The following is a 27,284-nucleotide window of genomic DNA, read 5'->3' as shown; positions in this document are numbered from 1 at the left end:
GTTCGTCAAGTACACGGAACAAATCCATAATTTGTTACTGTGTTATTAAATGAGAATGTAGGATGAGAGTTACCCTCCCGGGGTTTACTAATAAAATAAAATAGACCCTGCGAACGAGTTTGAATATTCAGAGTTTTGTCATCAACGTCATCTGTATTTGTACGTCGTTGCTTGTTTGCAGGGTCACTTGCTGCTGATTGGTGTGAGCGGGGCTGGTAAGACCACACTGTCTCGCTTTGTGGCCTGGATGAACGGCCTCAGCATCGTGCAAGTCAAGGTATGTTGAATGTATATTTAAATATTTTTATTTGCCCTTCACCAATGTAATCATCCAAGCTGTGGATACTCACTGCTCAGTTTATTTAAACTTAGGCTTGAATGATAGTAAATGTTGCAGTGGTAAGATGCTACTAAAAAAGGTGTTCTTTTTTTCCGTATTTGTCAGAAAATTATTTTTTAATTGTTTATGGATATAACTGATGCAGTCTTAACTCATTTTATGCGAGACTCCGTGGATTTGATTTTAAAGTTTTAAACTATTTTCCCCTGAAATCTGACATGTAACATTTGCAAAAATAAAAGAAGCATGGTGCATTTAAGACTGGATATCTAGACTGGTGCTTATGAGTTTGTTTTTGGTGTTTCTTCAATTAAACCAGGTTCACAACAAGTACACAGCGGATGACTTTGATGAAGATCTGAGAACCGTTCTGCGCCGAGCGGGCTGCAAGGTATGTAACTTGTTTTTGTTTTTTCATCATTAATGGGGTCTAAGAAGAACTGATCACTGTCATTTTTCTGTCTGAACTTTTAACATCACAAAAAATCAAATTCTATGTAGATGAGATGAAACGCTATAAAAACAAACTGTGATTTGAGGTTTTGCATGGTAAAGAGCACAACTTGCAGGAACATGGCAGGAAAATGGATTTGATAAGAACCAGAGGTTTTAAATCATAATTTTAGTGAGTGTATTTTAAAAATGTTCTTAAAAAAAGTGAGTGTTCTTGAACCATTTCTGTTTGGAGATCATTTCACATGGTGTATCTGCAAACTTTTCTCAAATTTCAAAAGTTTGTTTTGATGTTGATTGTCACATTGTGACACTGCGTTACCCTTCAGTGATGACAATATGGTCTGAAACGGTTGGGTTTATTTGATTGCTTGTTTCTAGGATGAGAAGATCTGCTTTGTCATGGATGAGTCCAACGTGCTCGACTCCAGCTTCCTGGAACGCATGAACACACTGCTGGCCAACGGAGAGGTATATATGCGGGCACACTGTGCTCCCCCCACCCTCTCAGCCCCACTCCCAGACACCCCAAGAAACCCCCAAGAAACCCCAAGACACCTCCAAGACACCCCAAGACACCCAAGACACGAGTCTGTTACTCTAACCCTAATTCATGCCCTTTCCTTTTATGGAGACACTTCAACTTTTTCTCATCGTAAAATTTTGTTTGGATCTAAAATACAACAGGATGTAGTGTCCAGAATCTGGTCTTGAAGTTTATTGTAAATATGTATGCATGTACAGTGGAACGCCGCTGTAATGAACATCGCGGGATCCACAGAAAATGTTCGAAATAGCGATCGTTCGGTATTGTGATTTTAAGCTGCCGATGCTCTGGTACTCACTTTTAAATACATAGCGCCTTTCAAAACTTCACCCTGCACACCCTGGTAGTGAAATACTGAAAGACGACTTTGAACACGTGCCGACTGCTGAATTATGCAGTTTTGAGCTTACTACCTGCAGCAATGGGTGGCTTTACCCTTCTATTCCTTGGGGACATAATAGCCACTTGTCGCTCTTCTGTTGACATTGCTCAACAACGATGTTCGGTTGATTTTGTACACAAACATTGGGAACCAAGGACGATGTTCGGTATAGCTGAATGTTAAGTATAGCGGCGTTCCACTGCACATGAATGTGTAACTGTGGCGCGGCCCAGATTTCGGACACGTATTTGTGTTCAGCCTATTTTCCATTTTTTTCCCCCCATAGGCCACTTTCATCTCTGACTCTATGATCTTACAGAATCTTCAGTGAATAAATACAATGTAATACAATGTAGTACAGATGTTAATGGGGTAGTGTTTAACTGATGCCGGCTGGTTTGTCATCACACAGGTGCCCGGACTGTTTGAGGGTGACGAGTACACCACACTGATGACACAGTGCAAGGAAGGAGCGCAGAGGAAGGGTAACATGCTGGACTCTAGCGAAGAACTCTACAAGTGGTTCACTCATGAGGTATGGAGGGCCAATCGTAAAAAACAAACAAAACAAAAACAAGTTTAAAGGCATATAGGATCATTTGCTTCTCATGGATTTTGTTCATTTCCAATAATTGTAGAATGCTCCAGTGGTTATGGTGCTTGACTCATGCACGATGGTGCGTGGGTTCGAACCCTGCCAGGAACATAATGTTTGTGCCCTTGGGCAAGACACTTAACTACAATTGCATCTCTCTACCCAGGAGTATGAATGGGTACCTGTGAGGGTAGAGGACCGAATGTGCGCTGATATCGGCTGCTGTGTGGTCTCGTGGCCTGATGAACGGGGGAATAATTGTAAAGCGCTTTGCGATTGTTGATACGATGTAAAGCGCCATATAAGCATTACAATTTATTTATTATTTATTTATTAAATAATACCACTCCAAGTTTCAAAATCCAAAGAAGACTGTTCAAAACCTAACCTGTCATGCCTGTTGAAGTTTCAGCTCAGTGGATATTACACTTTACGAGAAAACAGTAAAAACCCATGCACAACCTTTTGATCACAAAACACAATTTTGTTATTATAACTCGTTTTTTCGAATGATAGGTCAATGGACTGATCGTTTGAACATGGGGGCCAAATTCACAGTGCTGCTTAAATCACACCAACTTACTTAGCGCAGAAAAGTTTCTTTACCAATATTAGGAAACCAGCGTAGATATCATCATGCACATTGTTTTTATCCAGTGACCGATTTCACGGAGCCACTTAACACAGAAATCTGCTGAACAGAAAATACTTGCTTAGCCAAAATTGGTTAGGTTCAATATGTCCATTGATGTATATTGCATGTAACTGGTTCTCAGTGTAGCGCATTCGTTTGAATGAAATTCTGCAAACTTAAGTAAATTTCATGTGCATGCTAGGCGCTTTGAGTATATGTGAGGCCTTCTGGCAAAATGAGACAGAACTGGGCAGAGGTCGGAATGAGGGTTTGCAGGTATTAAGAAAGAGAATAAAATTATCCTTACAATACTGTTTGCACTTCAATTGGACATTGCATTGACAAGTTATGGCGCTTTAAAGTTGGCATTTGGCGCCTTAAAGTTGGCATAAAGTTTTGAGGTTTGTAGTCATGAAAATATAAGATGCCAATTGTTTATCTTAAAAAACGATTTTATTCAATGATTTTTATACTATTTCTCTGAAATATGTGTAGTAGACATATCAAAGGTTACAAGTATCAATAAATCTGAAAATTAAAAAAAAATTTACCCCTATTCGTTTTTTTACCCCCATTCTGCCCTGTTCCGTCTCATTTTGCCAGAACGCCTCACATCTTCCTCTTGGTGATTTTCTTGATAATTATTCACTACAGGTGATGCGCAATCTGCACGTCGTCTTCACCATGAACCCATCCTCTGAGGGTCTCAAGGACCGAGCAGCCACCTCCCCTGCTCTCTTCAACAGGTTAGTCAATAGTCTGGCTCCCTCAAGGGCCTTCATTGATGACAGGGCTAGCATGGTATGGATTCCATGCAAGTGAGATTGAAGGACATACAGAGACATTGAAGGACACTCAAGTGTTTTTGTTGCTGTGTGTTCCTCACATGTAGATGCTGCTGTTTTTGGTGTTTTTTTTTGTTTTGTGGTCAAACTCTGTCACAAGGAGTGTGAAACATTCACGTAAACTAAAAGTTGGACCAAGAAATTGACTGGAGTGGGCTTTGAACCTGCGACTGCCGGATTGCGATTCCAGTGTTCCACCAACTAGTCAGTTTTCCTTTGCGGTTTATTCGTAAATTTGTAACTTAAAACACTGTATCGTCTCAGAGTGATCCCTGTTTGCTAATACCTGGGCTTGCAGCATTGCTAATGTTGTTAGCATCATGATTTTGGGCGTGATCCGTGGTTGCATGGCATATACAGGTTTATGGTTTCTGACTAGCGCCCTTTGAACACAGACATTGACAAATTGGGGAACCGCCAACATGGGGCTGGATAGCTCAGTTGGTAGAGCACCGGAACGGTTATCCGGAGGTCGCAGGCTCAAACCCCGCTCCAGTCAATTTCTTTGTTCAACTTTCAACAAATTATAACAATGCACATAGTCAGTTTCTCTTTGTGGTTTATTTGCAAATTCATTCTATTACGCTAGGTGCGTGCTGAACTGGTTCGGTGATTGGTCCACACACGCCCTGTATCAAGTGGGGAAGGAATTCACCAGCAAGATAGATCTGGACAAGTCTGATGTAAGTCGAGAGTTAATTACATGTTTATTCAAACCGCAAATTTTGCCTGTTGCATGGTAGACACACATTAGTGAGCCCAGATTAGAGTAGTTTAGGCTGGAAATAAGTTTAAACATTAACATATGGCATGATTGAAACTTCTTAGCTACGTATGCGCAGTACCATGTGGATTTTGACTGCAATAAATTCCACATGTTTTGCGATTTTCAAAGGTTTCAGATTTAGTTGTACACAATGCAATGCTTTTAAAATCACGATGATCTTGAGGACGGCGAAAAGAGCACAAGTGATTCATTTCTGTGGCAGTTGTTGGAAGGAAATGACGATGATGCCCGATTTTTTTTTTATTTCCCACGTACGCTAGTAGTCGACTTCTGTGGTTGAATCATGGACATGATTGAATGGTGTCATAAATGGTGCACTTGTCTTTTGGACTTTTTCCTCGACTTTCTCAAGTAAAAGTGAACTTCTTTGTTGATGAGTTCATTTACTCTAACTGTAATTCAGGCTTTTTAATTTTATGAAAACACTGAACATTTTTTTCATCGTAAAATTTTGTTTGGATCTAAAAGAAAACAGGAGGCTGTGTCCAGAAATTGGGCATGAAGTGTATTGTACAACTGCGGCGTGGCCCAGATTTCGGAAATTTTTGTTCGGCCTTTTTTTCGATTTTTTTTCTTCCCATAGGCCAGTTTCCTCTCTGAACATTCTGAGAATTCCTCTCCACGAAATCAAGTTCTACAATTTAGTTATTTCTCTAATTCCTGCTATGTATTTTTCCGTTCTAGTACTGTCCGCCCACTAGCCTGCCGATGGCCTACGAAGGCGTGCCTAGCACCCCGACCCACAGAGAGGCCATCGTCAATGCCTACGTCTACGTGCACCAGACTCTCCACCAGGCCAATGAGAGAGTCCAGAAGCGAGGGGGGCGGGTCATGGCCATAACGCCCAGGCACTACCTGGATTTCATTCATCACTACGTGAGATATTGTACAAAATACAACATGGTTTGAGGGGAAAGCAGTGCAAAATGACCGGCCCTGAGATGTTTGGTGATTTGACTGCCTTTATAAAACAGAGGAAGTCAAAATCAGGCAGCACCGATGGACATGTAAATGCGCGCTTCTTTCCCGAAATAAACCAAGTTGTGTTTGATTTACTACCTTGTTTATAGGTAGCTTCATCATCAAAAGGGATGTAGTTCCTCTTACAAACATCATTAATGGGTTGGATTGGCTTATAGTGCGTAAAGCGCTTGCCTCTCACCACTGTGGCCCGGGTTCAATTCCCAGCTCGGACCATAAGGGAGTAGAGTTGCCCGTTGATTCACTCCTGTGACACAAGGGTTTTTCTCCAGGCTCTCCAGTTTTCCTCCCTCCGCAAAAAAATTAAACAGTTTCGATCTCTGGCTGTGCTCCGTGGTCATACATGAATCGTATGGCGGCTGCCAAAGGCGCCATTACATGCCTTAGGTTCGGCCACGTTGTAGCCGTGCCCCTCGCAATTCAGCTTCTCAGCTGCGAGTAAGGATGATCAGTCCCCAAATTATTATGATTATTATTATAAATCATTTAATTCGTCAGTTGGGAAGGTTTCAGTATGCAGGGTTTCCACAGTCACGTAAAAATCCTGGAATTTAAAGCTATCGTGGAAAGTCATGGAAAAGTCATGACAGAATATTTCTATTCCCCCTGGATGCCAGTCCATCGCAGGTTACTCCCCAGCTAATGTAGGTACCCATTTATACTCCTGGGTGGAGAGAGGCAAGTTGGGGTGAAGTAGCTTGCCCATGGACACAATGCCACCTTTCCAGTTAACATGGTTTCCTCATCATCTGTTTTCCCCTCTGCCGCCATCAGGTCAAGTTGTACCAGGAGAAGCGCTCAGACCTGGAGGAGCAACAGCTCCATCTCAACGTGGGCCTGCAGAAGATCAAAGAGACGGTGGAACAGGTGGAGGAGCTCCAGAAATCCCTGGCACGCAAGAGCCAAGAGCTGGAGGCCAAGAACGCTGCCGCCAACGCCAAACTCAAACAGATGGTGAGACCTGCCCACAGTAGTTTTAATGATTTTGTTTTACAGTGGAACGCTGCTATAACTAACATCGCGGGATACACAGAAATTGTTCGTAATAGTGATCGTTCGGCATAACGATTTTAAGCTGCTGGTGCTCCGGTGCTCACTTTTCAATAAATGGCACCCTTCATAACTTCAACCCTGTATGTCCTGGTAGTTACTGAAAGAAGATTTCGAACACGTGCCGACTATTGAATTATTTTATTACACAGTTTTGAGCTTACTACCTACATCGATGGGTGGCTTTCCCCTTCTATGCCTTGAGGAAATAATAGCCACTTGTCGCTCTTCTGTTGACGGTTTTCAATAACAATGTTAGGTTGGTTTTGTACACAAAAATCGGGAGTCAAGCACGATGTTCGGTATAGCCTAATGTTCGGTTTAGCGGTTTTCAGTATAGCGACGTTCCACTGTATATCCATTGTTTTTATCGATTGATGTTTACATCTTTTCGTTTTTGATGTTTGGCTGTCGGTTGGTCAGTCAGTCAATCCGTCTGTCTGTTGATTGGTTGGATTGGTTTGTCTGTGTTTTTCATGGTCATTAAAGTAATATGCGCTTTACCTGCGACTGCCTTAGTCACTTGGTCAGGCATTAAGAACATGGGTCAGAGAACATACAGTCCGGCCAGTCCTGCAGCCGATTTAAAGAAACAGTGCATAACTTACGCCATGCGTAGGACTTACGCAACAAATTTATTGCACAGCTGCGCATCACATTTATGATCGATTTCACTAAACTTGGCGTGGCTGCGCAACTTTTCAATAATCTAAACATCTTTGTTGAAGCACCTCCGCCCGCCATTTTGAAACTATTTTTGTCCGACTTTCTTCGGAAAATTGTTGCACAAGTGCAAGTTTTGTCTGCAGAGCAACTACAGAATACTGCAGACTTTCTGCAGGAAGACTGCAGAGTTAGCAACTGCAGAATTCCCCAGACAGTCTTTTAGAAAGACCACAAAATGAGCATCAACGGAATGATGTATACAGGGAGAGTAAAAAAATGAAACCCAAATGTTGGGACCATTGATTTAGTGAAGTTCTGCATGTAGCACTTTCAAAATCTAGGATATGAAAGCCCAATTCATAAGCTTTCTTTGAGTACAAGAATCATTCAAATCACTCATGTACTTTTCAAGTTAAGGAATTTTAAACACAACCACTGTTCTAAAGTTCTGTCCACAGATCACAAAATCCGTGTGCCTATTTTCAGCAAAACGAAATCAAATCACATAGGGGATGTGTGTGAATTGTGTTCGTTTTGCTGAAAGAACACACACGTTTTTTGTGATCCGTGGACAGAACTTTAGAACAGTGGTTGTATTTAAAATTCCTTAACTTGAAAATTACATGAGTGATTGGAATGATTCTTGTACTAAAAGGAAGCTTATGAATTGGGCTTTCATATCCTCGATTTTGAAAGTGCTACATGCAGAACTTCACTAAAACAATGGTCCCGACATTTGGGTTTCGTTGGCAGTATGCAGATCATTTTTTTTTTAAATTAAAGCAAGCCCTTGTTGACTTGTCTCCGTGTGTGTGTGTGTAAAAGGTGAAAGACCAGCAGGAAGCAGAGAAGAAGAAGGTGACATCCCAGGAGATCCAGGCGGCCCTGACCGTGCAGACGGCCGAGATTGGAGAGAAGCGAGAATATGTCATGGCTGACTTGGCCAAGGTGGAGCCTGCGGTGCGTGACGCCCAACAAGGTATGGCAAGCATGGTGGATTTTCAGGGGTCCAGGCTTTTGAAATGACACCAGTATTATAGAGGCTCTTGATTGTTGAACGATATCGTTATAGAACAGTGTTGAGATAGTAGATTAGACCAATATAAAATGATTACACATTCCCAGTTTTTTTGTAATGCACTCTTAAATATGTAGATGCAAATTTTTCCTCCGGAATTTCCTTGTCCAGTGCCCGCAAAAATCCAAATAATAGTTTTTATCATAGCTATTTTTGGCCATCAGTGCTTGGTTTAATCCTACCTAAATTTTGGGATCCAAAGTGGATCTCCATTAAAGCCAAATGTTTAGAGTAGCAGTATTTTTGTTCTTGCAGCTTTCCACTGTTTCTTCATAATAATTTTTAAAGCATACATATCCACCAGAATCAGTGCTCATTATTACCTCTGCTTGTGGGGCCTGTAAAACATTCCACAGACCTTCTCGGCTCCCTTGAGCGTACACAGCACGCTGCTGGAATTTCAGCACAAGGCAGCTAAAATCAATCACAGGAATATCCGGCCCCGCAGGTACCCAAGTACCCCTAAGTGAGGAGAAGCAATGAGTGAGAAAGTGCCTTGCCTAAGAACACACATGCACCACAATCACTCAGGCTGGACTCGAACCCACAACCTGCACTATTATCCGCAGATCTGGAGTTTGATGCTCCAGACCACAAATCCATGGCACTCCACTTCAAAGTGCTTGTTTTTTATGTGTTTGTGTGTTGCTCAGCCGTGAAGGGCATCAAGAAGCAGAATCTGGTGGAGATCCGTTCCATGGGCAACCCCCCAGTACTGGTCAAGCTGGCCCTGGAGTCCATCTGCCTTCTCCTGGGGGAGAACACGTCGGACTGGAAGGCCATCCGTGGTATCATCATCAGGGATAACTTCATCAGTACCATCGTCAACTTCAACACTGAGAACATCTCGTGAGTGTGATTCCCCCTTCCCCTTCCTCTTAAAATCAAACTTCGTCTTTGGCTTCAAGAGATGTTAGTCTCCAGACTTAGTGGACTCTCTCTTGGTGCAGGTGCATTTAAATTCTTTCTTATTCTGAATGTACATAACCCCGCAGGGCTGCTTAATCTTATTCAAAAGACTTTTTACTCTGAAGCTTCCCGAGTCCTCACAAGCCGATCACAAATCCCCAAGTCTCTCATCAAGTTTCAAGCTATTCAAATACACTCTGACAAAGACATTCCTTTGGTGCTGTTTATCCCCTGTTATTTGTGACATCACTTTCGTTGGACTTGTGATTTGATCTTTTGTAAAGGTCTTGACTTAAACTCTGGCCCAAACCTCATAAGATATGTCTGTGAAGAAATCTCTTGTGTTTGTGTAAGGAATCATTGCCCAGTTGAGCTCAAATCCGATACTTTGATGGTTTTTGTTTTGTCGTCAGCGAGGATACCCGAGACAAGATGATGAAGAAATACATGTCCAACCCTGACTTCAACTTTGAGAAGATGAACCGAGCCAGCTTGGCCTGTGGTCCCATGGTGAAATGGGCCATCGCTCAGGTAACACAGCCCCCACCCTTTTCGGCCCTCCCCCCTTCCCCCGGAATCTAGCCTTCTCCATGACTTTAGGCAATGCAGTCATTGAGAAAAGTTAAAAAATTTCTGCATTTTAAGCTAAAGATAAACATTTCTGAACACTATTGCCATTTAAAATTTCTGTCACTAGATTTGGCTATATTTTTCTGCCATTTGTTGGGTTTTTTTATTACCCTATCTTGACGTGTCCAGAAAGAGCAAGTGTTGTCTCTTTAACAAATCTATCATTTAATAATGGTTTTGCAAGCCTGAAGATTGATCATCTAGAATGATATCACAATTTCTAGAAACAAAAGTAACACAGCATTAATCCAATTAAAAATATCATAACAATAAGAATTGACCAGAACAGAAAAGCCCATAAGGCCTCAGGTAGCCACATTTTCACCTTCCGTTTTATAATGACACACAGTAAGTTGAAGGTTTTGAAAATCTTGTCATTCTGTTCAGGTGAAATGCTTTAAAACAAAACAAAAATTACCTCTTTACTTTTTCATTTTGCTAAATGTGTGCTATTTCCACTTGAACAAATTCACAAAGATTACCTTGGCACACAGAGAAAAGTGTAAACCGAGAAAAGTGTGACTTGTAAACAGTTAATTATCCTTACTTTTCTGTACTAAACAGATCAGCTACGCCGATATGCTTCACCGCGTGGAGCCTCTCCGTAGCGAGCTGGAACGTTTGGAGAATGAAGCCGACAAGAACAAGATCAAACAGGAGCAGGTCAACAAGCTGGTAGCTGAGCTGGAGCACAGCATCGCCGGATACAAGGAGGAGTACGCTCAGCTCATCAGCCAGGCACAGGCCATCAAGAGCGACCTGGAGTCAGTGGAAATCAAGGTCAGTTACAAACAAGACACTGAATGACTGTAACACCTGTATTATGTGTTACATTGTATTATATTGTTTTACATTGTAATACATTGTATTGCATTGGTACTATGTTGTACAACATTGTATTGCATTGGTACTACATTGTATTACATTGTACAACATTGTATTACATTGTACAACATTGTATTACATTGTATTACATTGTACTACATTGTATTACATTGTATTACATTGTATTACATTGTACAACATTGTACAACATTGTACTACATTATATTACATTGTACTACATTGTATTACATTGTACTACATTGTATTACATTGTACTACATTGTATTACATTGTATTACATTGTATTTAGTTCCTGATTAGTCCATAAAAAAAACAACTAGAGAGTATTGGATGGTATTGGTTGTAACAGGCAGGGTGGATTTGGGTGATGTAGGTTCAGTGACTTATGGGTCAAGTACATAAAAAGTTTGACATTTGAAACAGTTTGGGGCAACTATGTCAGAAAATCAAATGTTGCATTTACTCGAAACAAGAGTCTAGTCGATAGAAAATTAAGAGAAAAAGTTCACAGTGCCAGTTGCTCAAAATGCGATGTCTTTATTTACTGCTTGAAACAAGGCAAACATTTCTGCCCCATTTTAGCTAAACAAACAGGGTATTCAACAGTTTTCTCCATAAATTTAATTTATTGTTTAGACTTTTCGTGATCCAGACCTTTACAATATGGCTTTAAATTTTAGTGCACAAGGGCAAAATGTGTGAAAAATTAACCACTGGTCAAGCAGTTGTCAGTAAGATTTGAGGCTTTGCATGGTGGAGATACTAAACAATGAAAGGTTTACGGAAACACCATGTGTGCATAATTTCTCAACGAAGAGAATGGTTCTGAAAAGAGGTATAAACTAGACGTTCCAGTCAGTATGCTCTGACCGTCTTCAGGAGAGTGCCTAAACTCTAAGAAAGTAAACACTTGAGTAGCAAAAGCAAAATCAGTGAAGTGTAGGTTCCTAGAGCAAGCTTGGTGTGCCCAATGAAGTGGAATAGTTGGGTGGCAGTCTCAGAAGAGGAAGGAGCTAGGGTCATTGTGGAACGTACTGGTCGCTTGTGGAACGTTTGTGGAACGTACTGAATGGTACCTAATTGTACTTCACTGTTTAACTATTGTTAGGGCAGTTGCACATGTCACATCGTCCATAGCTGCTTCTCATATTAGCACGCAGGCACGACATATGTAACAAATCAACCACCACTCAACCAATGATCAAACTAGCTTCACTTGCACTCCAGTTTCCTTCACACTCTCTCGTTTTCACCACTGAGGGCTTACTCATCCCTGCTTTCCCTCCTCACCAGGTGAACCGCAGCACAGCCCTGCTGAGAAGCCTGTCCCACGAGCGTGAGCGTTGGGAGACCGGCAGTGAGTCCTTCAAGGCCCAGATGGCCACCATCTTGGGCGACGTCCTCCTGTCCTCGGCGTTCATGGCCTACGCCGGCTACTTTGACCAGCAGATGCGGCAGAATCTCTTCAACAGCTGGGCTTCCCATCTCCAGGCCGCCTGCATCAAGTACCGATCCGACATTGCCAGAGTGGAGGTAGGCCTTGATGATCTTCCCGTGAACAATTTACGTGATCACTTCTAACTTGAAAACCTGGTTCCCAAGTGGGTTTTTTTTGGGGGGGGGGTGTCAGCTCCAAGACTGACAAATGAATTTAAGGATGTCATTCTTCATGCAATTACAGGATATCCTCTTTTTTAAACAAATTGGGATAACACAATAGCACCTTGTATATTTGTTGTTTTTGGTAAACTTCAAATTTCTTCAAAAGGGTCAGAGCCACAGAGCTATATTAAATTACTAGAGTGCTGACTCGATGTACAAAGTGATGCCTGCTGGGCACATGCACGTTTGTGCACAAACCTATGGAAAACTCGAAAGTTTGTACCGCTTTTGTACGGTTATTTGCATATCTGTGTTTGTGTTTGATATAGGTGTATATTGAAGCCGATTGGCCCAAAACAGAAATGCACAACCCCTGAATGAGCGTTTCATTTGATTTTTTTTTTCATCTTTTTTTTTTCCGTGATAGTATTTGTCTAACGCCGACGAGCGTCTTCGCTGGCAAGCCAACGCCCTGCCCTCGGACGACCTGTGCACGGAGAACGCCATCATGCTGAACCGCTATAACCGGTACCCGCTCATCATTGATCCCTCAGGCCAGGCCACGGAGTTCATCCTCAACGAGTACAGGGACAAGAAGATTACCAAGACAAGGTGGGTTGATCGGGGGAGTTGAAGTCAAATTTATCACAAGTCCATCTCAAGCTCAACACAAATCATCACAAGTCAATCATAAATCTATCATAAGTCCAGCTCAATTCCATCACAAGTCTTTCACAAGTCCACCCCATGCTCGGCACAAGTCCATCACAAGCCTATCATAAGTTCATCACAAGTATATCACAAGTCCATCTCAAATCCATCACAAGTCCATCACAAGTCCATCACATGTGCATCTCAATCCATCACAATTCCATCACAAGTCCATCACCAGTCCAGTCACAAGTCCATCGCAAGTCCATCACAAGTCCCTCACAAGTCCCTCACAAGTCCCTCACAAGTTGTTTAGAAACTTTTTGGAGAGACACATCTTCACAGTCTATATAAGTGATAAATTAATTGATATAATAATGTTCATATTATCCGACTTGTTCTTCCTCTACAGCTTCTTGGATGATGCATTCCGCAAGAACCTGGAAAGCGCCCTGCGATTTGGTAACCCATTGCTGGTGCAGGTGAGTACGTCACTTACAACATGAATCAAGTCATTACTGGTTAATGTTGGACATTGGAACAATTGTCTCGCATTTTTTTAGTGTCCTCATGCGATACTTGTGGAAATCTACATTCGGAACACCACATCTTTAATCCGCATGCCATCTTAAAAAATGTTTGAAAAAAATATATATAATACCAGATTACCGGCCAAATTTTCATGCGATGTATGCTGTGTGTGACTGGTTCCCATCAGAGTTTGTGCTCAGCACGGAAATTTACAAAGCAATATTGTCATCAAGAAAGCTCTGTGGAATTGGGCCTCGATCCTTCTCAAATAATTGTTTTGCTGGCAGAATCTAGAAAATTATTGACTTTTACCTTCACAGATCTGCCCAAATCCACAACGCGGTTTTCGAGGAATTTTGTAAGATTGGGCAAGAAACAGAAAAGCTACTACTACTTTGCATTGGGCTTGATGCCCCTTGAAATTTAGGGATAAATGCAAAATTCCTCCAGGTTGAACTCCAAGGTACCCTGTAAAACCATGTAGAACCTCGAAAAACCTCAAAGGTAAACCGCGGATTATCACCTGTTGAATTTCACGTACTCCAGTAAAAAGAATGTTCCACCTGTTCTCTTCACAATGGTGGATTTTGGAGGGTACAGGAAGGTTCCTAGCAAAAATAACTAACCCTTTAGTCACCATACTGCCCAAAACCGCTGTGCCTATTACTCACTGTAGCGTCTAAAACCGCTCAAGCACTCAATGAGAATAATCGTGAAGATAAAATGTCATATGTAACACAGTGCAGTTTAGGTGGTAATGGGTTCGATTCCATTCTTTGTCCAGGATGTGGAGAACTACGATCCAATCTTGAACCCTGTGCTGAATCGCGAGGTGCGGCGTACCGGCGGCCGTGTACTCATCAGCTTGGGAGACCAGGACATCGATTTGTCGCCAGCTTTCATGATCTTCCTGTCGACCAGAGACCCAACTGTAAGCAGAGAATCTAGATTTTATGATAATGGCTCAGTAAGGAAGTAGGCACAAATAGTGGTTTGTGGAAGAGTGAAGCTATATATTTAAATTCATGGTTACTTGGTTACTTAAAAGAAGTTGAACTTTGAACTGGTTTGGTATTCAGGAATGGTATGCAGAGACTTTCTGTGAAATTTTAAGCTTAATAAATATCCACATTTTGAGACAATTGTAATTTTTTTATAAAGACTATTCAAGTAGATCGCATTTTTGAGCTCACGGAGGGCGCTAAAATGACCTGAGTTGGGGGTACCAACTGTTGAATGTCCAGTTTATTAAGCAAATTTTCAGATTTAGTAATTTTATATCAACCTAAAAAATTAAAGATTATAAAAATAAAATTCTGAATTGAAGTGCCCTCCTTTAATCAAAATAACACAATTTTTTTCATATCAAAATATTACTGTCATGTCAAGAACAATGGCAATAGACCTAAAACATAATGACGTCATGCTTTGTTTACATGTACGCCTTCCTAAGGGAGCCAGTTGGGGACGCCAGCCATTTGTCTCCATCTGGCTCCCATAGGAAAGCACACATGCAAACAAAGTGTGATGTCATTATGTCTTAAGTCTATTGGCTGCCATTCTGAGTTTCATTTTCTGTATCCAGTTGCACTAGGCATTGTTTTCTATTACGAAGACTTTCCAGCTGTGTAGCAGCTGCCTGTTTTACCACTGTTGTTTTTATCCACCTCTCCAGGTGGAGTTTTCTCCAGACATCTGCTCCAGGGTGACCTTTGTCAACTTCACCGTCACCAGGAGCAGTCTGCAGAGCCAGTGCCTGAACCAGGTAAGTTAGCACTGTTGTAAAAGAGTCACTGATTTCTGTGACTCGAGTCGAGTTGAGTCAAGTCAAGTAATGCTGAGGCAGCGGCTTGAGTCAAGTCGAGTCATTCCAAGGCGGTGACTCAAGTCAATTTGAGTTGTTAGGTTAAATAGGTCGAGTCGAGTTGGGTAACATTCTTTCTTGAGTCGATTTGTGTCATGGACATCCGCATCTTGTGTCGTATCATAAAGTGAGACTTGGTAAAATTTCAGCATTCTTTTTTCGATTTCTGGTTCAGGGGTGATAATTTCTTAAATGATTTTGTGTGAGATAGAACCCCTATGAACGACGTATAATTTCATCTGGCTTGAAAGCACGAGCCAGCTGAACTTTTTTGATGTGAAGTTATAGCTTGTCAGTAGTCACAGCAATTATTGTCCATGTTTTTAAGGGCTTCAGTGTTAACGAGCCTTAGACTCAAGGTTTGAGTCTAGCTATTTACTGATTTTTTATCAGAGAGGTAGAAATTGATTTTATTTTTTAATCTTCCTTTTTTGTCAGGTGTTGAAGGCTGAACGTCCTGACGTTGATGAGAAACGCTCCGATCTTCTCAAACTCCAAGGTATGTAACTTCCTTCGCATCTTAGAATTCATATTTTGTTCTAATACCAATTTATTATTCCCTCAGTGCTGTATACGTCTGTTTTGCAACATCATAATATCCTTACTTCAAGTGACAGCAACAGCATTCCAACTTTAATACTGACCTACATTATTAGAGCCATTCTTTCCAATAGTCACATAGTCACATTTATTTAATAGGAGACATATGACTGGAAAATTTCTTAAGTCATGTCTAGTCTGTCATCTCATCCAAACCTCTAAATTTTGGGCCCAGTCTTACAAACTTTCTCAAACCTAGCAAAAATTAGCTGCATTTGCTATAAGCTAAAAGCCAAAGTTAGCTACATTTGCTATCAGCTTGTTTTGTTTTTAGCAGCAAAAGGGAGGCTATAGAACAATAAAAAAAAATCTAAAAATTCCCTTTCAATTTTTTTAAGTAAAGATTAACCAACTGCAAGGCTGATGACCATCTCGATGGTGGCCATTATAGGAGATAAAATTTGTTGGTTTTGTCTTCATACAGTTGACCTCACAGTGTGTCACTTGTCTCTTTTCTTGTTTTCCTCAGGCGAGTTCAACCTTCGTCTTCGTCAGCTGGAGAAATCCTTGCTGCAAGCTCTGAATGATACCAAGGGACGCATACTGGATGATGACAGGTAACATGCCAGTAGTATGCATTGTTATTCACTCAATCTGTAGCCCTTTTTTGACCTAGACTATTTTATATAGCAGAGTCGTAGTAAAACGGAAGTCAGTCATAAGTCACATCGTAAGCAAGGTCAGAAAGAAGTAACTGTCAGGGTTCCCGCAGTCCTGGAAAAATCCTGGTAAATCCTGGAATTTTAAATAAGGCTGTCCCGAATATATCGAATACTCAAATATTCTATCTTCAACCGAATATTCAAATATTCTTTTGCCAGTTGGAATATACAGAAACAAAAAAAAACACACATACACACGACTGTGATGTTTTATTGTAAAGCTGTGGCACTCTATTGTCAGGTGCAAGTTTTTTGTCAATGGTAACTTTTTTGTCGACGGCGGTTCATTGTTCACATCCTTTCAGCAGGTGAAAGCCCTTTACAGTTATAAAATACTGACTGCAAAACACTCCAGCGCCCCATATCGATCGACGCACGCCGATTTTAACTGGCGCACTCTTCAGGCAACTTTTTTACCGACTCAGCACGCAGTTGCAGCTGGCAGATTTGAATATCCGAATATTCGGTTAAACGCAGTTTCAAGTAATCAAAAATGGACAACCCTGAATTTAAAGCTATCATGGAAAGTCTTGGAATTTTATTATTTTTCAATGAGTAATGGAAAGTTGATATTTCATGCCAAAAAGGTAATGGAAAAGTCATGGAATCCTGCACAACCCATACGTGATGATGTGTAACATTGGGCTATGGCAGTCTTCTAGTTCGCATTCCAGTTTATTCTATACTTCCTCTTTATGCTCGTATACTCTACACCTGTTGCATGTTCATTGCATGTTCGACTGTCCAGGGAGCGCCGTGGTTTCGCTATGGCTGGTTTGAATCCATTTCATAATCAGCTTGATTCTCCTCCTTGGAGTGAAAATAAGCACAACTGTTGTTATAACTGGTGTAGTGGCAATCTGCTGAAAGGCAGTGGACCATTTTCAGGTACTTAGTTGTCAAAATGTCCTTCTAAAAGTAGGATGTAGACTTGCTGTCTGTGATCGTGAAATTTGTCGTTCTGGAATGTACATGAACCGTTGTCCAGGAAGTGAGCCTGACTTGGGGATGGGTGACGTCACACTTTCTCAGATCTTATACTCAGTGACTCGGACAATCAGAGGAAAATCTCTTTGGGTTCAGCAAAAACTTCAGGGTACAAATTTGTAAACTCTTTGATGGTTTCTTTGAGTTGCATTCTCTGATTGTTTTGTCTTGTAGCATCATCACCACCCTGGAGACACTGAAGAAGGAAGCCGCCGAGGTGACACGCAAGGTGGAGGAGACGGACGTGGTCATGGCCGAGGTGGAGACCGTCTCCCAGCAGTATCTGTCCTTGGCCCAGTCCTGCAGTAGCATGTACTTCACTCTGGAGGCTCTCAACAGGGTAAGAACTGCATATGTGGAGAGTGTGGACCCCATGTACAAGTACTCCCTCACACAAAGGGAGAACTAGGAGGGATGGGAACGCATTGCTGCTATATGCCTAGCGCTTATGCAAAGATGGTATGGGTTTGTCAGGGGTGAGATTTGTTAGGATTTTTCCTGATTTCAGGATTTTTTGTCAGGATTTTTCCTGATTCAGGATTTTTGGTCCGGATTTTTCCTGATTTCAGGATTTTTTTGTCAGGAGTTTTCCTGATTTAAGGATTTTTGTCAGGAGTTTTCCTGATTTAAGGATTTTTGTCAGGATTTGTCCTGATTTAAGGATTTTTGTCAGGATTTGTCCTGATTTAAGGATTTTTGTCAGGATTTGTCCTGATCTCAGGATTTTGTGTAAGGATATTTCTATTTCCTGATTTCAGAATTTTTGTCAGGATTTTCCCTGATTTCAGGATTTTTGTTGGGATTTTTCCCGATTTAAGGATTTTTGTCAGGATTTTTCCTGATTTAAGGATTTTTGTCAGGATTGTTCCTGATCTCAGCATTTTGTGTAAGGATATCCCCTGATTTCAGAATTTTTGTTAGGATTTTTCCTGATTTAAGGATTTGTAAAGCATCACTTGAAAAACTGGAATTCTTGAGGTTTTACCATGAAGATGTTTTTACCAATAAAAGTTTATATAAAAGAAAAGAAATGGGTACTCTAAGGCGGACTTGGAGACATTGAGACATATACCACAGACCCTACATTTACTCTGGGGCCAAGAGTTGCCTAAGTATTTACTCTGTCTTTGACTTTGAGCTTTTTGCACATACCACAGTTAGAAGGAAGAGTCGGGGAGACAACTGGGGGGAGGGAGGGGGGGAGAGCATGCCTGATGCTCACGCAAAGACGCCATGGCTTTGCGCGCATTCAGAATAAATTTAGTCGTGCGTTCTTCGCACTATATGCACAACTGATACACACATGCCATGTGTCCCGTCCACTGTGCTCTGGAAAGTGGTAAAAAGGCGCCCTCTCTTCTTCATGCGTGGACCCCATAGATCCTTTAGGAATGGATAAATCTTCTAGGACGCTTGTCAAGAAGGCATTTCATTTGCGACTTTCTAACAAATGATTGCAATTTGAGGTGAAGCTGTTACTCCGGCAAAGTGCTGGTGAACAAAAAATCAAAGTGGACTTGTGCTTCATTAGGTGACGCTCGACATAATACAGGCAAAGAGAGACCAATTTGTCAAAAAAAACTCTTCGTTTGTTCTTTGTTTTCTCCAGGTGCACTTCCTGTACCAGTACTCCCTCAAGTTCTTCCTGGAGATTTTCAACTCCGTGCTGTCGGAAAACGAACACCTGAACAACGTCAGCGAGCACGGCTCACGCCTGTCCATCATTACCAAGGATCTCTTCCAGGTAAACTTACTGACTAAAATGCACACAAGATCCAATGATGAGCAGTTGACTGTTTGTTGACTGTGATAGTTCCCCGAGCATCTGCACCTTTCTCATCCACAAACTGAAATCTGATTGGGGCATGTACTATGTCTGGATCCATGAACACAGCAGTAAGTTCTGCCTTACTTCGTGAACGATGGAGTGTTATGACTGTTGCTCCAGTCTCCGAAGGTTGGAAACAGTATTGGGGTTAGTGTTGGAGGAGGAGGTGGTGGCGAACGAGGTGACCAGCCTGGAGCAGATTCCCTGTCATTAAAGTTGGAAAAAAATGTGTGCCCAACCCTATGGAAATGTCTCCCTTAGGTATCATTCTGGGTAATATATAAGTATTAGTATTATTATTATTTCTGTTGGAGTCTGTCAATTCCACCAGTGAAGACTTTTTTTTAAGCTGTTGTAAATTTTTTTGGATTCAGTAAGCTGCACACGTGTAATTCTCTTAAATTTAGCAAGCTGCCAATAGACAATCCGATTGAGGGTTAGGGTTCAGGTCATGATTTTCCAGGTATTTGGAGCATTACCTATGGAGTTTGTGCAAAACTGTTAGATTTAAGAAGCGCATTATTTCCTCCTTGCCTTCTTTTTGTAGGTGATTTATAACCGCGTAGCTCGTGGCATGCTCCACCAAGATCGCATCATGTTCTGCATCCTACTGTGCCGCATCAACCTGAGGGGCGTCTCCAGGTACGTGTTCCAAAATGATGGCGGATTTGTCATCAGATATCATGTAATTTGGTTCCGAGTTCAAGAAATGATTCTTAGATATCTGATAGAGCTGCAAGTACAGTAATAAAGTGAAGTCTGTCACGAGCCAGTGTGGCCCATCAGGCGGGTCTTGTCTCTGGTTTCAGTGGCATGAAGCAACTGAGAATATTTCTATTCCCCCTGGATGGGATACTAGTCCATCGCAGGTTACTCCCCAGCTAATGCTCGTACCCATTTATACTCCTGGGTGGAGAAAGGCAAGTGGGGTGAAGTGGCTTGCCCAAGGGCACAAACCCTGGTCGGGATGCCAGTCCATCACAGGTTACTCCCCAGCTAATGTTGGTACCCATTTATACTCCTGGTTGGAGAGAGGCAAGTGGGGGTGAAGTGGCTTGCCCAAGGGCACACTCCCCGGACGGGATGCTAGTCCATCGCAGGTTACTCCCCAGCTAATGCTGGTACCCATTTATACTCCTGGGTGGAGAGTGGCAAGTGGGGTGAAGTGGCTTGCCCAAGGGCACAACCCTTGGACGGGATGCCTGTCCATCACAGGTTACTCCCCAGCTAATGTTGGTACCCATTTATACTCCTGGGTGGAGAGAGGCAAGTGGGGGTGAAGTGGCTTGCCCAAGGGCACAACCCCCGTACGGGATGCCTGTCCATCACAGATTACTCCCCAGCTAATGTTGGTACCCATTTATACTCCTGGGTGGAGAGAGGCAAGTGGGGGTGAAGTAGCTTGCCCAAGGGCACAACCCCTGGATGGGATGCCAGTCCATCCCAGGTTACTCCCCAGCTAATGTTGGTACCCATTTATACTCCTGGGTAGAGAGAGGCAAGTGTGGTGAAGTGGCTTGCCCAAGGGCACAACCCCTGGATGGGATGCCAGTCCATCCCAGGTTACTCCCCAGCTAATGTTGGTACCCATTTATACTCCTGGGTAGAGAGAGGCAAGTGTGGTGAAGTGGCTTGCCCAAGGGCACAACCCCTGGATGGGATGCCAGTCCATCACAGGTTACTCACCAGCTAATGCTGGTACCCATTTATACTCCTGGGTAGAGAGAGGCAAGTGGGGTGAAGTGGCTTGTTTAATCATTTCTTTGTTTTTGTGGTATTAAACATTCAGTTCCGGCTGCAATTCATGATATTAATAAATCAAAAGAATTAGGTGGCCTAACGTTTTGGTCCTGGCAGGACCTCTGAGAAAGGTTCGCCATCTATTTTTTTATTTGTATATTTCAGGTCATTCCAGTCAGTAAGCAGTTTGCAGGAGTTTTATTCATTTCCATGATATAAATATGCGATTCTGAACGGAGTTGACTTGAACTGCTCTTGATCAAATAAGCCCAGTCAGGAAACATATGAATGAAAAAAGGCACAATTTTTTGGTGGTTCTATTTCTCACTGTTTCACTGGTTATTGCATTTTTGTCCAGTTAGGGTTCACTTAACCATAGTGTATGCTCCAACTTGCTCCAGTTTACCAAATTTTCATTTTTCCCCGCCCCTTAGTGAGCCCGACTACAGCGCCGAATTCCAGCACTTCCTCCGGGGCGCCGAGCAGACCATCTCCACCGCCAAGGTGCCCAAATACGCCGGCATGTCCAACGAGCAGGTGGAGTCCATGCTGCGTCTGGCCAAGCTGCCGGCCTTCGAGGGTCTGCTGCAGTTTGTGGAATCCAAGATGGTGAGTTGGGCAGAGCTTGGGACTTGCATTTACTGATCCAATACAAGCATTTTGCAACATAGTGTACCACTAATCATTTGCTTAACCCTAACCCCTCGGGTATATTTACTAGAAAGTATCCTGAATCTGCCCAAATCTATCAATTTTGCCATGCAAAATGATTTTGGTGGCCGGTGAGTCCATCAGAAACCACCAGTTAGCCAGGAGTAAATCTGTTGAGATCCTGAATCCATCAAAATCCGGCAGTACCGCTAGGCTTCCAATCCTGAATCCATCAAAATCCCCCAGTGTGTGCAATATGGAGGTATCCTGAATCCGCCGAAATTCCCCGAAACAGGGGTGTGGGTTTTGATGGATTCAGGTATATTAGGGTTAAAGATTAATAATAAATTTTCAACTTGATTGTCAACATCCTGTTAATTTCTTCTTTGTCCTCTTTGTAAATATCTCACTGACTGAATGTCACTTGTCAATTAGACTTGCACGAGCCTCATATTGCCCCCAAAAATTTAACTCAGATGACTGTGTAGACCCCTTAAGGCCATTTCACACCAGACAAATCTCGAGGTTGACGAGGGGTTGACGCAGGGTTGAAAACATGTGCCGTTTCACACTTGAAAATTTTCAATCCTCCGCCTCCGCCAACCCTGCGTCAACCCTGAGATTGATTTTGACCCAGATTGAACTCAAGCCTGCTTTAGACCAGGGTTGAGATTTCCAACCCGGGTTGAAACTTTGGCCTGGGTTCAAAACAGTACTAACTGAGCGAAATAAGCTCGATTTGCACGAATCAAGTGTGAAACGATGCAAGGTTGAACGCGGGGTTGAAAAATCACAAATTCAATCCGGGGCGGTTCTGGGTTCGCCCAGGGTTGAGTTCAACCCGGGTTGAGAGGCTCTAGTGTGAAAATGCCTTTCGACGCAACGGGTCTAGGGCCAGCTGTAGTAGACTTGCCTATTCTTGTTAACATACAGTACTGCTCAAGAAGTTCCAAGGGTGGATCCAGAACACAAATTTTGGGGTCCGCTTAATTTTGTTGGATTCTAGATGCTCTGTGGTGCGATCTAAGGCAATTTCTGACCACTTTGACCAATTTTGTTTGAGGAAAAGAAGGTGGTGTGCACAGTGCCTGCCTTTATTGTGACGTCACTTAAAAAAAAGAAAAATTGGGGTCGTTTTTTTGGGGGGGGGGGCATGGCCCCCATTGGCACCCCCTGGATCCGCCCTTGAGAAGTTCAATTAAGAAGCTTTGTAAATGAAATCATCGTTATTCACTCAACAAAATTCCAACTTAAATTGTGCGCAGAAGTGTGCAAAAATGGTGTTGTGCATAAGGAATATGGCTGTGTGGGGATGTCAAGTTTTGTGCATGATGACGTGCTGAAAACCGTGGTTGCCTCTTGTTCACACACTATACTGTAAACCATCTAGATCAAGTCTTGATGGAGACAATTTATTTGCTTTTGAATTTTATGATGCCTGTACTTTTTCTTTTTCAATCTGGACAAAAAAATACTTGTAATGCATTTAACATTGTGCTTTAGAGGTATAATCAAGTTTAAAAAAAAAACAGACTTTCGTGATTTTTGATAACTTCACTGTGGTAATCTTAGATAGTGGCATGTTGACTTGTGAATGTCTCGAAACATGAAAATAGAATGTATTGTTTCATCATGTGTCATTTAGAATATTCTTTTGCTTTGAAGTGTGACGTGTATTATTTCAACATTTCGTCTTACTGTTGCCTACTAACATCATGCATGTTGTGTATTCGTTCATTCTCACGCCATTGTATGCAAATTATCAGCCCGAAGACATGTTCGGTGTGTGCAGTCGTCGGGTTAGTACACAAACAGTGCATGTTTTCGTTTCATTTATTTTTTTCTCGAAGGTTTTTTTTTTTTTTGCTTGCCATTGCAATGGCATGCAGCCTTTTATTTCCCCAATGCCTAGAATTCCTGACGTTATTTCTCCTTATTTATGGATTTACTGGGTTTTTTTTTATTGAATTTTTAGCAGCTAGTCTTTCAAGACTTGAAAGCCCGGTTCATACTCAGCGCGAAAGTGAACGCGAATTTGTGACATCATGGCAAGTATTCGCGCTTCGAATTCGTAAAAGTTGAACGTATTTCAACTTGGGCGAATTTCGCAACGAATGTTTCATGACGTCAAATTCGATTCGCATTCGCGTGAAGTATGAACCGGGTTTAATAGTTGTGGTTAGAGCGAAACAAATGTCTTTGTTTTATCATGTGCTTGGATACCGTGATTTCGTTGGTCTGGAGCGGCCACGTGTCCAGTCTGTAGAAAGTCATATGCACTGGGTTCCATATGCGCTGCGTTCCATATGCGCTGCATTCCAAATGCGCTGCGTATAAATTGCTCGCATTGCGCGCGCATGTAGAGCCTGCCCTCGCGCTTGCGACTGAAAACTGAAAACCGCTCTGTCTCATGTACGGCAGGAAAGCATGAAGTTATCAAAGGTTACATCGCAGTGATTTCATTTATTTCTCACGTAGTAAGTTACAACTATTTATCTTTTGGACTTAGTGGCACGATATAACTAAACAATTGTTGACTGCTGTGATGTGGGATATGTCGTTTTTAACCCCCTCGGGGTGCTTACTCGCCTCGGGTGCTATAGCCCCTCGGGTGCTATATGCCCCTCGGGTGCTATACGCCCCTCGGGTGTTAAAAACGTCATATCCCACATTACACTAGTCAACAATTGTTAAATGTACAATTTGTCTATACATAGTTATAACTGGATTTGTTCACATAACTAACCTCCCCAGAGCAATACCCATCTTTGTTACCTTTACTAGTTATTTCCTGAGACAGTGTTCATCATCCATGTGCATTCATTCCTATGGTAACACTGTGTAACTGCACAATTTGCACATCTGAGGTTGACATGAAACTGAATATCGTCAATTTAAGAGAGTACTATTCTGTCTTTGGAGAGGAAAATGGGAAAGAAAGTGACCAAACATGATTACGCTTACAAGAAATTGGGGTGCGTTTTGGCGGTCATAACCAAGAATTGGTTCGGTTGTTTCTTGTCGGTGAATTTCTTCGGGAATTTTAAATGGACGAGAATTACTCACAACAATGCAATACTTAAACCCCCAAAGCAATTAACCAAAGAGAAACAACACAACCAGTTTTTGGTTATGACCGCCAAAACGCACCCCTGGTTTGGAATAAATACACAAATCTCTTCAGTAGCCGTGAAAATCTTTCCAACGGAAAATGCAACTTTTTTTTTTTTTTTCAAACCTCACTTTTCTCATCTCCAATTCTGGCTTCATCTCTGCTTCCAGATCAGGCCAATAAACAAAATTACGTTTTCTATTTTATTAAAAAAAAAAGAGGTGGGTTGGTCAACTCAGCTTTTTTTTTACAAAAAATCCAGAAAAAAAGGGGTTGGATAATGGTAGCTTCAAAATTATTTTCATAAATTCTAAACTTTGGAATGACTTTATGGGATGCAGTGTTTTTTAAAGAAGAACATTGAGCTCAATTCCCCATCGTTACGGGCCTAAAATCTCCTGAAACCAGACATGAATCCAAGATTTGAAGGGAAATTTTTTTTTTAGCAAATCCCAAAGCTTCTGAAACTTCTACCCTTACAAATTAAGCTTATGGTAGGTATTCTGATGGAAAATTTTCAGGTAAGTACGACAACCTGATACGGATGCTTGCTGCTCTGACGTAGACCTTTATTAGGTTACGCCATCTTGAAAATCAAAGTGAGGCATATAACGCAGACAAACAAAATGAAAAAAAGAAAGTCTTGACGTTGTTCTGATCTGACGGCAGTGCTACACGTATTAAACTAACACGGAAACATCAGTTTGGCCACTGCATTTGGGCTTTGACCTACCTAGAATGTTGATTGATGTTTTGGGGAATTTGAACAATCCTTCCATTTAGTGTCACTTTGCGAGAGTCACTCATTCACCGCACACACTATTTACGCCGCCATGTTTGTTGTATGCCTCACTTTGATTTTCAAGATGGCGTACCCTGATAAAGGTCTTTTCCTTCTGCAAACTCAGTTTTGTGGTTTTTGGCTGGTGAAGGGTTGTTGCCCAAGACGGCAAAAGTTATTGTCAAGAACTGTTCTCATACTTATGTTGACAGTTTCAGATTTTGAAAAACTGCTGCATCTATACTTTTCGTTACACTTTTTATCACAAAATTGTTTGGTACGTGATATTTCACGGTTGGAATACTGATGACTATCTTTTTGGATTATTCTTTGTCTGTAGAATTTTGGCCAGTGGTCAGAGAGTGTTGGACCAGAGAATAACGTCCCTGCCTGTTGGAAGGAGGTGTCACCTCTGAGTAAGTTGAATGCAGATCTCATGTACCATCGAACAACGCTATAACTAACACTGCCATACTGAATGTTTGGCTAGAACAAACGTTCCTTTAGCTGCGAAATTTGTTGTCGAATTGTACAGAGCATCAGCAGCCGAACATTGCCGTACAGATCACAAACAACCTTTTGTGGCCCCCATTGTGTTTGTTTTACTGATATTCTTCTGTAATGAATAGGGCAAAGAGTGACACTCAAAATTAAGAATGGGATCAATCGGTGTCCAGAATGTGCACTTACTCAACTGATAAAGCTGTGGTTTTAACATGACCAATCATTTTCAACAAATTTTTATGAAGTCTTTTTACATTAAATTTGCACTAATCGCTCCTTCAAGCTTCGCCACAAAAATGGCGAAGTACAGACTTGAATTCTTTGTGGCTGACAATAATGCATTAGGTGCAAAACCAACCCCGAGTAAACCTGTTTTGCAGACACCTAAAATAGAACAAAAGGAGCTTTCCGTTGAAATAAAACTTATAAATCAATAAATTGTTAGGGAAAATAAAGTAAGTGAATTTAATAGCCATAACAGTCCTGAATCCTCCAATTTCAATACGATTTTGCACACTCCCTAGGGAGTTAGGGTTAAAGAGCTTAGGGAAAGCAATGTTACTTTGAATTACCAATTTGTTGATTTTTGTATTTGTTATGAAATATTCATTCAGCGCTTTGAACCGTGACTTTCTTTCCATGTAAATCATATTGTAAATAGAAGCCATAAATGGTTTTATTTGACGCCAATTTATCATTCAGGTGCGATCGGTCAGGCCCTGCACCGTCTGCTCATCATCCAGACATTCCGGCCAGACCGTCTCTTAGCATCCTGTCAACTCTTCGTCTCGGCCGTCTTTGGAGAGCAGTTCCTTCACTCAGCCGAGCAAGAACTGGACTTATCCAACATGGTGGAGAACGAGGTAGGCGAAGACCGGGGCCCAATTTCATGGCTCTGGTAACCACAGAATTCTGCGCTTACGATCATCATCCTGTGCTAACTGCGCGAGCAGAACAATTTTGTGCTAACCAGTAAGCACAGAATCCATAGTTATGGGATGTATGCATGCGCATAAGCCAAAATCCCT

The 27,284-nt window shown here is 41.8% G+C and overlaps 1 protein-coding gene across 1 annotated transcript in view; it reads left to right on the top strand.

Moving 5' to 3' along the window:
- Nucleotides 1–27,284, top strand: part of LOC119745762 (cytoplasmic dynein 1 heavy chain 1-like) — a 118,599-nt gene that overhangs the window by 61,251 nt on the left and 30,064 nt on the right. Inside the window, exons 52-76 of the mRNA XM_038222353.1 lie at nt 182–277; nt 660–731; nt 1,175–1,264; nt 2,135–2,257; nt 3,606–3,697; nt 4,386–4,479; nt 5,268–5,459; nt 6,339–6,518; nt 8,106–8,259; nt 9,012–9,207; nt 9,681–9,798; nt 10,462–10,677; nt 12,037–12,276; nt 12,773–12,957; nt 13,409–13,478; nt 14,312–14,458; nt 15,203–15,292; nt 15,830–15,890; nt 16,461–16,548; nt 17,815–17,980; nt 19,250–19,384; nt 20,016–20,110; nt 21,643–21,817; nt 26,093–26,168; nt 26,959–27,119. Of these exons, the coding sequence (XP_038078281.1) occupies nt 182–277; nt 660–731; nt 1,175–1,264; nt 2,135–2,257; nt 3,606–3,697; nt 4,386–4,479; nt 5,268–5,459; nt 6,339–6,518; nt 8,106–8,259; nt 9,012–9,207; nt 9,681–9,798; nt 10,462–10,677; nt 12,037–12,276; nt 12,773–12,957; nt 13,409–13,478; nt 14,312–14,458; nt 15,203–15,292; nt 15,830–15,890; nt 16,461–16,548; nt 17,815–17,980; nt 19,250–19,384; nt 20,016–20,110; nt 21,643–21,817; nt 26,093–26,168; nt 26,959–27,119 (3,312 nt within the window). The remainder of the gene's footprint in view (nt 1–181; nt 278–659; nt 732–1,174; nt 1,265–2,134; nt 2,258–3,605; nt 3,698–4,385; nt 4,480–5,267; nt 5,460–6,338; nt 6,519–8,105; nt 8,260–9,011; nt 9,208–9,680; nt 9,799–10,461; nt 10,678–12,036; nt 12,277–12,772; nt 12,958–13,408; nt 13,479–14,311; nt 14,459–15,202; nt 15,293–15,829; nt 15,891–16,460; nt 16,549–17,814; nt 17,981–19,249; nt 19,385–20,015; nt 20,111–21,642; nt 21,818–26,092; nt 26,169–26,958; nt 27,120–27,284) is intronic.

This window comes from Patiria miniata, unplaced genomic scaffold (genome assembly GCF_015706575.1).
Source record: "Patiria miniata isolate m_02_andy unplaced genomic scaffold, ASM1570657v1 HiC_scaffold_7, whole genome shotgun sequence".
In the NCBI taxonomy this organism is placed as follows: Eukaryota; Metazoa; Echinodermata; class Asteroidea; order Valvatida; family Asterinidae; genus Patiria; species Patiria miniata.
This window is presented reverse-complemented; position numbering and strand designations above follow the sequence as displayed.